The sequence below is a fragment of the Malurus melanocephalus genome, unplaced genomic scaffold, assembly GCF_030028575.1.
Source record: "Malurus melanocephalus ecotype Western Australia unplaced genomic scaffold, MMel_1.1 scaffold_790, whole genome shotgun sequence".
In the NCBI taxonomy this organism is placed as follows: Eukaryota; Metazoa; Chordata; class Aves; order Passeriformes; family Maluridae; genus Malurus; species Malurus melanocephalus.
In genome coordinates this window covers 126392-139716 of record NW_026624022.1, presented here as the reverse complement: position 1 = coordinate 139716, position 13325 = coordinate 126392, and the positions used below count along the sequence as shown (strand labels likewise).

Below are 13325 nucleotides of genomic sequence, written 5' to 3'. Positions count from 1 at the left end.
GGCCCCAATCCCCAATTCCCATCCCCAGACCCCTCCTTTGGGGTTCTGCAGCCCCTAAAGCCCAGGGCATGTCCCCCCTGGGCTGGGTCACTCTGTCACTGCTGTCACTCTGTCACTCTGTCACTGCTGTCACTCCTGCCCATGCACACCCTGCTATCCCAGAGATTGAGGGGTTTTTATCAGCTCTGGTACTTTCTCCAGGGTGTTAATCATTATAACAGTGACCAGCACTGCAAGGGACTCCATGGCTGTGCTGCCTTCATATCTGCATCATTTCCCAAAATCAGGGCTGCAGAGAAAGCCGAGGACTTCAAAGAAATCAGGTAAAAAATTTGGCTGAGACAAGAAGATAAAAACCACAGATGAAATATGATTAAGGCAAAGAAAAGGAAAAGTAAAAAAAAAAAAATAAATAAATAAAAATCAAGCATTGCTTCCCCTGTTTTGGTTCTTTTTTTTTCTTTTTCAGAAATGGCTTATTTGTTCTTGGTTAAGGAMAGATTACTAACCACAGCTGTCTAGAGGGCAAGGGCAAATTGCTTCAGGTTTTGAGTGAGGGTTTTTCACTTAAAAGAGTGCATTTGGAGACAAGGGAGATTATGAACAATCCTTTAACAGATCCTCAGGCTGTTTAACATTATCGATCAGTGCMGATAGAGCCCATTAAAAAAAAAATCTATCAGATTAAAATGGAAATAGATTTCTTGTTCTGACTTYTCACAAACTTCATTTCAGTTTGCAGCAGAGAGCTCCTGTGGAAGAGGGGCAGAGGGGGTGACCCTGCCCTGCACTGTGCCAGCTCCTTCTGCCTTGGACAGAAATCCATGCATGGGATGGGGCTGTTCCAAGAAAAAAAAGGGATATTTCAACAAAAAAAGCCCCTACATCAAACCAGAAGAGACATCTCCATTGCTGCAGCAAGAATATTTAATAGGAGGGAACATCAGCTGGGTGTGGATCTTAAACACTCTTCTTTTGGGAACACAGAACCCCAGATTAAATTAAATTAAATTAAATTAATTAATTAAATACCCCCAGATCTGATCGATGCCACCCACCAAAGCAACAAAGCTTCCATCTCCTGGTGGGGATCACAATGCTGAGGATTTGTTTGCAAAATAAATAAAAAGAAGCACTTTGCTTTCAAATTAGTGCCCCAGAAGTTGACAGCAATTGTAGTAAACAATAGAAATTATTTGTATTAATGGCCATGTTTATTCTAATGATGGCATTCTCTGTGAAGATTAATTGACGAGAATGTTGCAAAAACTATTACAAGTGAAATATGCACCATAAACCTGAAATAATTTGACTGACCTATGTTCTAAAGTAAAATATTTACAGTRATGAGATTCCARTTATCTTTTGTTATGGCAGGCCATTCTCCACACCCCTCTTTATTGATAGGAGATGTATTGTTTCAGCATTTTAGCTCMATTTATTTTCTCACATTTGCATTTCCTCATGCACAGAAAATGAGAGACGATCATTGCCTTCTTCACTTTGCATTCAATTTACATCAACAGCACATTACCTCATCCTAACCCATTTATCAACCACAGAAATGTGATAACAAAAGCTGCTGTCAGTGATGAATAAAGATCATTTCAAAYGGAGCAGGAAGAAACAAGATGAATTATAGGTTTCAGGAACTTTTGTTTGCTCAAGAAAAGGAAAATAAAGGATTTTTTTCACACCTAGACCAGACGGATCACACGAGGCTGCAGCTCATTCAGCATCTCCTATTCACCTGCAGCTGATGGGTCTGTGCTGCCTACAAAGGTAATGACAAACACCCATGCAACCACAAAGGAATATTTTAAATTTTCTGAGGGCACAGAATTTCTGGTTCATAAGCTGGGGTAAAATCTTTAACACTGCCCAGGGGTGTTTGGGCTCAGAGCAGTGAGCAGAGCTCCATCCTGGAGATTGGCACAGAGCCCATCCCTATGGCCACTGCCCCAGCCCCGGGGCTCCCTGCACTCACAACAGCCCCACATCCATCTCTGCTGGGCACTGCCACATTGGGGACCTTCAATCAAAGGGTTACCCGCAGTCAGCAAACACGAGGCTGCACTTTGGAACTGTTGACTGAGCTGGGCCGCCCCAGCGAGCCGTCAGCCAGCGCTTTGGGCAGTGGGAAAAGATGGCAAATACCCCCCTCATCCTCTCCATTTGTCTGCTGGGAGCTTGTCTGGGTGATGGAAATACAGGTGAGTTCATTTAAAACCGAGCCAGTCCTTCCCTTTTGGGTACAGGATGGCACAGCGCTGGCAAAGGGACGGTTTGTCACTCGGAGTGGGACAGTCCTGTCAGAGACAGCAGCTCAGATCATTGCTGCATTTTATGGCTCCTYTTTAAAGCTCTGGGTCTTTTCTGGGGGAATGGAATAACAGCCTTATGCTGATTTTACACAGCACGTGTCACAGGGATTCATTTTAAGAATGGAAGTTTCCGTAGATTTTTTGCAACTTTAAGCTTTCCGAGCTCAATTCAGCCATTTTAGAAGGCACACAGAGAAGGGGAAAAGGGGACAGAAGTGTGAGGGTGGTTTTCAGCTGCTGGTGGAGTGACAGTCACACCTCTCCATGTGCCACCACTCCGTCCTGCACGACAAACAAGTGCTCACATTCATAAAGCAGTCACTGGGTTTGCCACTGCGAGGATTGTACAAACCAAATTGAACAATTGTGATTTTAACAAAGGTGTGGGTGCAGCCAGAGCTGCAGACAAACAGAGCAGGTGATGGATGTGGGCAATCCCACACAGTAATGCAGCCTGCTGCCTGATTTATCTGTACAGAGACAGCTCCAGAGGGGCTGGTGTGCATCAGTGTGAGCTCTTGTTTGCTGCAAGGATGCTCTTTCTCCTTTCATTAAAACATTGCTGGAAACAGGTTTAAAAAAGGCTCTTTCCAAAATGTTTGCTCGGTGATGAAAAGTGAGCAGAACCTCACCTGTGTGCCCTGCTGCACCTGCCCACAGACCCATCTCACACCCTGAGATTGTGGTGATGCTGTGTGAGTGCATTCTGAGTGCCAGGGCGGTTTTCAGCCCAGTGAATGCCACTCCTGTCACCCCATTCCTGTCACCCCTGACCCATCTCACACCCTGAGACAGTGCCAATCCTGTGTGAGTGCATTCTGAGTGTCAGGGCAGTTCACAGCCCAGTCAATGCCACTCCTGTCACCACATTCCTGTCACCCCACTCCTGTCACCCCATTCCTGTCACCCCCTGCCCCATCTCACACCCTGAGACAGTGCCAGTCCTGGGTGAGTGCATTCTGAGCGTCAGGGCGGTTTTCAGCCCAGTGAACACCAYTCCTGTCACCCCACAGGACCTGCAGCTTCACTCCAAACCCAGGTTTGCCTGTAAAACAGCAGGTGGGATCAGTGAGAAATGGAGAAAGCCTGGAGGGATCTGGAGGGAGCTAAAGCTGCGTTCATGACAGGGAATTCTCTCCATGGGATGGGTTCATTGGGGCAGTGCCAGTGGAAGGGRTGATGGAGGGGTGTGTGTGACACAGCTCCAGCAGGACAATCTCTGTGTCCAAACAAGACCTCACCAAACAGCAGCATGAAAAAGCGCATTATCTCCCCCTCTAAAAACAGCTTATTGCAGTCTGTGATGGGAGATTCTCACACCATCAACTTTGGGGTATTTTAAACATCAAACTCAGCCCTGCAGTCGCCCTCCTGCCATGGTTTCTGTTGGCAGCTGATGTTTGGCTCTGCAGATCTGACCCTTTGGTTGTGCCTGAGCACCAAAGGAGCCTCAGTGACACTCTGGGAATGTCCCCAGCCATGGGGGGCACACATGGGAAGGGCTCCCCACCTCTGATTGGGGTTCAGAGCCCTGGGCACTGTCCCACTGCACCCCAGGCTGGCACAGCTCCTGCCCAGCCCCTCTGCTCCCTTTGCAGTGTTCATCCCCAACAAAGAGGCCAGCTCCCTTCTGCAGAGGCACAGGAGAGCCAACTCCAACCGGCTGGAGGAGGTCATTCCTGGCAACCTGGAGAGGGAGTGCATCGAGGAGAGGTGCAGCTATGAGGAGGCTCGGGAGGTGTTTGAAAATGAAGAGAAAACGGTGAGTCTGGCAGTGCCTGGGTCCTGCAGCAGCCTGGTTCCTCTGGGGGATCTGCAGGTGGGCACAGAGGGGAGAGAGGAGGGGACAGAGAGGAGAGAACTCACAGGGCAAGGGCAGCATCCAGCAGGGCTGATTCTCACTGGAGAGCCAGAGGGGCCAGAGGAGGGGACAGAGAGGAGAAAAATGACAGTGCAAGGGCAGCATTCTCACTGCAGAGCATCAGCTGGGCTGGGAGCTRCTTTAGAAGCTCTGTCAGTGGGGTTTTGGAGTTCTGGTTTCCCTGCAAGTCTTCTCCTTCAGCTCTGGAGCCATCCCGGTGCTACTTCAGTCACACAGCACCCAGAAATCAGAAAACAAAGGAAAACTTTTTCTTTTTCCCTTTGCAGATGCAGTTTTGGCAAACATACGTTGGTAAGAGCTGCTTTCTTCATGTTCTAATGCCTAATATTCATATCTCAGTGCATAAAGAGCTGATGTGACTGTAACAAATGTATTTCAGCATCTAAAAACCCTGTTATGGTCAGAGCCTTGCACTCTGTGCCCGGCCTGGGCTGTCCCATTGGTTTAGAATGGCAAACCAACCAAAGAAAGATGTCTTACCATTTTATTTGTTCAAGCAGGTTTTTTTTTTTTTTTAAACAAATCTAAAATCTCCCAGAACAAAGCCAGCTCAGGCAGATGCTGCACATCACTGAGCCCAGGTCACGCTCAGGGCTTTGGTTTCAGCTGTGTTATAGAGTAAAACACCACAGCAATAATTAACACCCCTTCAGCAAACAGCAAATGTTCTCCAGCAGAGATCCCCAGACAAGGCACAGCCTCCCGAAAGCACAGTGTGAATCCCTAAAAATGCCATATTAAAGTGGAGACTCAACACAATCATCACAAACAGCTGCTGCCAATTCACACCATTGCTCCCAAACCCTCACTTCACTGTTTTCTTTCCACATCTACTTTTTCCTTTCCAGCCTCCATCCCCAAAGACTCCATGGCCCCTTAAAAAGATTTCAATGCCCACTACAACATCTGAAACTAATTTTAAGGACATCTCAATAAATGAACTGTTTCGTAGACTGGCAAAGTGCCCAGAACATCTCACTAAAAAACCTTAAATAATTCAGATCATTCAGTCCAGACTATAAAATGAAAACATTACATTCGCATTGTAGGACTGTCCTCTCAAAAAACAACTGATGAAACTCAGCACTGCATTTGTTTCCCTGCCACTGTAAGGGATTAGCTCATCAGAAATAAGGAATGCCACATGTTCCTGTCCCCCAATGCCTGGTTTGCTGTTCAGGGTGTGAGCTGCAATAAGGAATGCCCCATTTTCCTGTCCCCCAGTGCCTGGTTTGCTGTTCAGGGTGAGCTGCTGTTGCTCATCAGAATAAGGAATGTCCCATATTCCTGTCCCCCAATGCCTGGTTTGCTGTTCAGGAGTGAGCTGCTGTTCCCAGCATGTGCAGCCCACAGAGCTCACCCCTTGCACAACACCAGCCCCATTCCCTCACCAGCTGCAATCCTCACCTCAGTGCAAACCTCTCCACCACGATTCAGACAAGCCCAAACCATTTTGTTCCTGTTTGCATTTTTGCATTCCAGCTCGCTGAAAACCCCGTTATGTGGCACAGTCACCGTCAGGACAGGAACACAGCCAGACCTTCCCCTTTCCCCACTCCAGGAGCATTTCAAAGGCCGTGCTCTGCTATTAACATCACTGATTTGCTCCTCCAGAGTGCTAGCTCACCAATTTTGCAATGGTCAGTGTTCTCATTAAAGCTTCAGGTGCTCAGCTGGAGGCAGCTGTGAAAATGGACACAGGAAAACTGATAAAGACTGAGAAAGAATGAAAGTTCTCCATCCTCATACACAGAGAGGTCTCCACAGCCAAACAGACAGACCCCAATTTCACAGAGCAGCGTTAGGGTTGAAATAGTCCAGATTGGGATACTTAAACCACGCTTGAAGAAGCAAAGCTTCTACATTTGTCTAACTCTAAGACATGGGGTCCTGTTGGGGTGTTGCATGGGGGGACAAAAGAGGACTATGCTGAGAGGAGCAGAATTAACCCAGAAGGACAGGGACAGAGCTGGGGCTGAGCACAGCCCTGCTGTCAGTGTCACCCCTGGGCTGGCATTATCTGTGACACCCCTGGGTGCCAGGCTGTCCCCATTTCCCATGACAAAGAAGGAAGCTGTGCTGTGCTGTGCAGCGAGGCCCCAGCGTTCAGRGGACACTCGTGTTTGTTAACTCTGCTCTCTTCTCTCCAAGATGGGGATCAGTGCAACCCCAACCCCTGCCAAAACGGGGCCGTTTGCAAGGACGAGATAAACTCCTACGTGTGCTGGTGCCCAGCTGGGTACGAAGGCAAGAACTGCCAGATCGGTACGTGCCAGGAGCTCCTCCAGAGGCTCTTCTGCTCTGYTTGGAATCCCGTGGGATTCACCCCACTGGGGGCTGTTCCAGACCCATTTTGCTCTGCTGTAGGGCACTCCAGGACAGTGTGAATTGAGCCTGTTGGCAGTGGCGATTGCAGGGGACACATTGGGGTCCAGCAGTGGATGGGGATGGCTCTGATCCTTCCCAGCCCCCAGGGAACCCCAGCTCTGCTGAGCTCCTGCTCTTAGGAAGGGCTCAGTGGAGACTCAGCTCAAGGCCTTCGTTCAGCTGTGGCTGCCAAGGCAAATGTTGACACAGAGCCCTTCCTTTGTGTCCCCAGCACGAGCCTTTCCAGGACTGCTCAATTGGGGACGAGCTGTCACTGCTGAAAGCAGCATTTCCCCCAGGAACCCCCAGGAACCCCCTTCTCCCACTGCCCTTTCCCTTTCTCACACTGGGACTGGGCAGGGCAGGGTTATCCCAACTTCCTCTCAATGGCACTCTGCTAAATTCATAATTGTAATTATCGGCAGCAACCTTGATTCTGAAGGCAAATAAAARGCAAATATTTTCCTGATGGGTTAAGGAGTTTATGAAAACCAAACAGCTGATAATTTAAGAAGTGAGAGGGATATTCAGCTCTTATATTTATAATATAATCAGGGGCTGTGCAACTCACATAATGTGCTAGACTCACTGCACTAATAAAAGATTCTCTTTCTAGTTGTATTTCTGCTCTGGCAAGAGAGGAGTGCACGTTAAAAAGAGCATTTCAAAGTTGCATCAAATTTAAATCGTCTCATTGCAGATGTCTTGGGGAAGTGAGACAGGAGCAAAAATAGAGCTAGAAGTGAGGCGTGAAGAAGAGCTCAGTAAAAATAGTAAATGATGGCATTAAAATGGCTACAGGAAGGGAGGTGTCCTTGAGGAAGTAGGAGTGGAGTTAATCTGCCRTGAAGTTATTTGAAAACTCCCTGAGAATCACAAGGGCCTCTGCAGATCGGTGTTTTCCTCCTCCAAGGTGTTCCCAGCACAGAGGAGTGAGAGGTGGGCTGGGAAGAGACTGCTGCAAGTCATGGGGATCTCACTCTGCCTCGGGCTGGCACTTGTTCCACCACACGTTTCCTGCTGAGATGGATCCTCCAAGTCAGTCTGTGACAATTCATGGGTGACAATTCATTAGGAGGAACAGAAGGCGTGTCTCAAAATTTTCATTCAGACCCCCCAATATTCCCAATCCAAAGCCCTGCTGGGTTCAGGGATTGCTCCAACCCCATGCACAGTGCTCTCAGCCCTGCCAGCAGCACRGTGGGGAAATCACGTGCCTTGTGACCAAATATTTGCAGGAGTCCTTTGGGGTCAGGCTGTCACATCACAGTGTTGGAGCAGGAGGCTGTGCCAGGGCTCTGGGGGGCTCTRAAAGCCGCCTTTTCAAAAAATTGTCTTCATTATGAGCAGGGATGGGATTGTCCTTCTTCCCAATCTCCTTCCAAACTTGTTTTCCATAGGCTTGATCAGCCACAGGGGGTTACTGAGCCCAAAAGCCCAAGTGTCAAATCTCTGACAAGTTGTGCTCCTAAAGAGCTCTCACAGTTTCATTTTCATGTCTTTCAGACTTCACTTGTGCTATTAAAAAYGGAGGCTGCAAGCACTTTTGCAGTCTGGATTCATCACAGAAGGTTGTGTGCTCCTGTGCTGCTGGCTACAAACTTCATGAAGATGGGAAGTCCTGCGAACCTACAGGTTAACTTTTAAACTGTTTTTAAAGATTTAGGTTAAAGTTTTCAAGACTTTGTCCTGAGTTTAGGTACATTAATTTCATAGACATGAAATATCCAGTTGGAAATTTCCCAGTGAAAACCTTGTTGCTTGTTTTCCTGCTTAGCAAATGTAGAGTCTGAGCCTGCACTTTCCCAAAGGCAGGAGTGGGGTCTGGCTCAAAGGATTCCATTTAACCATCCCTTTTTTAGCCCAGCTGGGTGGAGARGGAGGGTGATTGTCCAGGAATTTGTTTGTAAAGCTGCTTGCACRGGCTCCTCTCCCAGCTGCAGCCAGATGTGCTGGCTTTCAGCACTCAGAGCAGGGAGCATCTTAGGCTGGGAATCTGTTCACAGAGATCAGCAAGAGCTCAGGCCAGTGTTGCACAACATGCTGTATCACTTTCACTGGACCAGAAAGGTTTACTGTTAGCAGGAAGATCATCTTTCAGCTTGGGTGAGTGCCCTTCCTGCAGAAGCTGAGCTTCTGTTGGCTCTGAAGCCTTCATTTCATAGGCTGATCTTGTGGGTAGCACTTTCCATCACTCAACACCTATTGCAGTCCTGTTCATGGAGTGAACTGTTTAAAAATAAAAGATGAAATCTCAGTAGGCCACACTCACATCTGATTTTACACTAATGTTTGTTTGCTCAGTGCTTCTGAAAGCTTTTCAGATGAAAGACAATGCCTGGTGCTATTTACTATTTTGACTGCCACTACCAGCAGGAATTCGGCACACACTGCGTGGGAGAGAAACGGGAAGAGCTTGTCTGAAACGAGCCTGCAGATSAGATCTTCATTAACAGAGAAAATTTACAACTCCAGGAAGAGTTTATTAATGTTTTCCTCACCTTGGTGCCAAGCAGGATTATGTGTACAATTGGCAGCCCTCATTTCCTGCCCTGTCCCAGCTGGCTGTGCATTGTTCTGCAGTCACTGCTGTAGGGATGGGGGCCAAGAGATCCCCAGGKATGAGCAGAGCAGCCCAGAGCAGGCTCAGCTGCCCCAGGTGTCAGTGTGCATGCTCAACAATGGTTGTTTCACTTGAGAGCTGCTCAGATCTCATTTCTAAAGCTCAGCAATAATCTGTGCTATTGCTGCTTTCACATCTCACCCGTTCTGGGGCTCCAGGGGATGTTAGCACAAGGCACAGTGCTCATCCCACAGCCCCGTGCTGGTGATGCCTTATCAATCAGGCTGATCTGAAAGAGAGGCCAGACAAACTTAAGAGAATGAGAATACACAACTTTAATCCAGGCCTAACAGGCCTGTTGGTACATTAGGGTGGACAAAGCCTCCTCCTGAGGCTACACCCGAAAATGGACACCAGGTCATGAGATCTTCACCTTTTATAAGTTCTGCCTTATTAACATATTGGGTCTTAATTCTCCAATGATCTTTACAGGTGATGATGTCACCCACCCCAAACTTGCTCCCCCACAACTTGCTGTTGTTTCCATATTTTGGGGCTCTGAGGTGTCCTTGGATTCAGGCTCAGAGAGGGATTGTTTTGTCTAAAGATGGGAGAACAGTAGTTTTAGTGCTGTACTAGGGAAGTACAAGAATACAGATGCATGAAAATAGAGAAACTAAAAATCCTAAGGCATCACTGGTCCCAAACAGAGCTGAGGTGAGGCAGAATTTCCTCCTCAGCTGCTCAGTGAGTGTCAGTGTGACACACAGCCGTCATAACCGTGACTGTTTCTGCCCCAGTGCCGTTTCCCTGCGGGAGGATCACAGCTCCCGAAGCCAAGAGGAAACTCACGCGCTCCATGAACACCTTCGAGCACTGGAACACCACGGGCCACGAGCCGGACGATGGCCACGAGCCGGACAATGGCCACGAGCTGGACAATGGCCAGAAACCAGACAATGGCCAGGACCCAGACAATGGCCACGAGCTGGACAATGCCCAGGAACCAGACAATGCCCAGGAACCAGACAATGGCTATGACAAGGAGCTGACCAACAGCACAGAGAGCAGCACGGCCGCCCCCAGGATCACCCCCGTGCTCCGGACAGGGACACGTGTGGTGGGCGGCTCCGACAGCCTCAAAGGAGAGGTGCCCTGGCAGGTACTGCCTGTCCCTGCACATCTGAGCACAGGCTCATCTTACCTTCAAATACCCAAAACCTGTCTTTGGGCTTAGACTGGCAATAGGTCCCAACAGGAGCACAACTTCTTTCCATACACAGTAACAAAACTTGCCAGGATTGGCAAAAAAAGCCAGAAATCAGAGTCACAGCAGCTTGACCTGGTGGGACACAAAGGGCTGAGCTGCAGCAGCAGATTGCCCAGTAGTCCATGGATGTACCAAAAACAAGCTGAAAGCTGAGGAAAGGGAGTTTTGCAAGGCACAGTTTCACAAGGAACAATGCAATTCATTTTTTGGCTCTATCAGTTTTAACAGATCATAGAATCACCCAACTGTTTGGGTTGGAAGGRACCTTAAAGATCACCCAGTTCCACCCCCTRCCSTGASCAGGGCCACCTTGCACTAGTCCAGGCTCACACAAAGCCCTGGCTGTGATTTCCTCCTGCTCCCACAGGTTCTGCTGGTGAACAGCGAGGGCTTGGGCTTCTGTGGTGCATCCATCATCAACGAGAGGTGGCTGGTGACAGCAGCACACTGCCTGAAGAGGGGACACACTGACAACATCACTGCTGTGGCAGGTGAGCACCNCAGACAAACTTAAGAGAATGAGAATACACAACTTTAATCCAGGCCTAACAGGCCTGTTGGTACATTAGGGTGGACAAAGCCTCCTCCTGAGGCTACACCCGAAAATGGACACCAGGTCATGAGATCTTCACCTTTTATAAGTTCTGCCTTATTAACATATTGGGTCTTAATTCTCCAATGATCTTTACAGGTGATGATTTCAACCACCCCAAACTTGTTCCCCCCCAACTCATTGTTGTTTCCATATTTTGGGGCTCTGAGGTGTCCTTGGATTCAGGCTCAGAGAGGGATTGTTTTGTCTAAAGATGGGAGAATGGGAGTTTTAGTGCTGTACTAGGGAAGTACAAGAATACAGATGCATGAAAATAGAGAAACTAAAAATCCTAAGGCATCACTGGTCCCAAACAGAGCTGAGGTGAGGCAGGATTTCCTCCTCAGCTGCTCAGTGACTGTCAGTGTGACACACAGCCGTCATAACCGTGACTGTTTCTGCCCCAGTGCCGTTTCCCTGCGGGAGGATCACGGCTCCCGAAGCCAAGAGAAAACTCACGCGCTCCATGAACACCTTCGAGCACTGGAACACCACGGGCCACGAGCCGGACGATGGCCAGGAGCCGGACAATGGCCAGGAACCAGACAATGGCCAGGAACCAGACAATGGCCATGACAAGGAGCTGACCAACAGCACAGAGAGCAGCACGGCCGCCCCCAGGATCACCCCCGTGCTCCGGACAGGGACACGTGTGGTGGGCGGCTCCGACAGCCTCAAAGGAGAGGTGCCCTGGCAGGTACTGCCTGTCCCTGCACATCTGAGCACAGGCTCATCTCACCTTTCAACACCCAAAACCTGTCTTTGGGGTTAGACTGGCAATAGGTCCCAACAGGAGCACAACTTCTTTCCATACACAGTAACAAAACTTGCCAGGATTGGCAAAAAAAGCCAGAAATCAGAGTCACAGCAGCTTGACCTGGTGGGACACAAAGGGCTGAGCTGCAGCAGCAGATTGCCCAGTAGTCCATGGATGTACCAAAAACAAGCTGAAAGCTGAGGAAAGGGAGTTTTGCAAGGCACAGTTTCACAAGGAACAATGCAATTCATTTTTTGGCTCTATCAGTTTTAACAGATCATAGAATCACCCAACTGTTTGGGTTGGAAGGRACCTTAAAGATCACCCAGTTCCACCCCCTRCCSTGASCAGGGCCACCTTGCACTAGTCCAGGCTCACACAAAGCCCTGGCTGTGATTTCCTCCTGCTCCCACAGGTTCTGCTGGTGAACAGCGAGGGCTTGGGCTTCTGCGGGGCATCCATCATCAACGAGAGGTGGCTGGTGACAGCAGCACACTGCCTGAAGAGGGGACACACTGACAACATCACTGCTGTGGCAGGTGAGCACCTGGGAGGGACAGGGGGACGTGGGACAGGGGGACATGGGACAGGACAGGGGGATGTGGGACAGGACAAGGGGACATGGGACATGGTGTGCACCACTCAGGACAAGGCACAGCACAGGGCAGTGACCTCATGGGTTGGTGTGATGGATTTTATCTCTGCTGGCCACTGAGGCCTCACGGGCGAGTTCTGCTTCTCTTGGAGCTCACAGTGTGTTTTCACACCACTCTCAGAGAATGGATTTATGTTGCTGGTTCAAGAGGGGCACCAGCAGCCTGAATATCTCCTTGCAAGCAGAATATGACTGCTTTTGCTCCTAACTTTCCACAAGTAAACAGAATTCATGTACTGAGGCAGAGAAACTGGGCCGGCACATGAAAAGCTTGGGGAATCGGACAAGGGGGGCTGTGTGGCAGGGCTGAACAGCACATGATGCTGCTGCTGCAAAAATCAAATCTGTATCTGCTTCAGCATGGTGTTTCAGTGTGACTGGTGGTACCCAGCTGTGCCAGCCCCCCTGCTCAGCATCCTGCTGATAACTCAGCTGATAACTCAGCATGATGAGCCCCTGGTGAAACCTTCACAGCTGTGGCACCATCGGCTTCCCCAGAACATTTGTGTGTCCCCAGCACGAATCTCTCCATGGGTTCCAGCASCAGGTGCAGGGGCACAGTGACGTGGTTGGTAATTGCTTCCAGCAGCGCTGGGAGGAGGCATGGCAGAGTCATGCTTTTTGTTTCAGCACTATGTCATGTACAAGTGACAAAAATGACATTTTTCCTAAGCCCTGACACACTGAGTTTATACCCACACGAATGAGCTCATCAAAAGAGCTCCAGCTGCATCTGTGAATGGGGCTGAGCTCCTGAGAGGGCCTGGCTGCATCCTTGGGGCTGGGCACTGTGGGGCTGGGCACCACTGCTGGCAGCATGGGGCTCACAGCTTGCACACAGAATTTTTTGCTGTCTACTTCCAGGCAGTTTTGTTGGAAAGCTCTGCCCAAAGCCCATTCTTCTATCCCATCCCC

General features: G+C 49.2%; 1 protein-coding gene across 1 annotated transcript; it reads left to right on the top strand.

The window, feature by feature from the left end:
* Positions 1–2074: 2074 nt before the first annotated feature.
* On the top strand, positions 2075–13061 carry F9 (coagulation factor IX). The gene is made up of 8 exons (XM_057385116.1): positions 2075–2213; positions 3923–4086; positions 4473–4497; positions 6358–6471; positions 8080–8208; positions 11406–11695; positions 12171–12321; positions 12997–13061. The coding sequence occupies exons 1-8, from the start codon at positions 2147–2149 to the stop codon at positions 13059–13061; spliced, it is 1005 nt and encodes a 334-aa protein (XP_057241099.1). The 5' UTR covers positions 2075–2146.
* Positions 13062–13325: the final 264 nt, after the last annotated feature.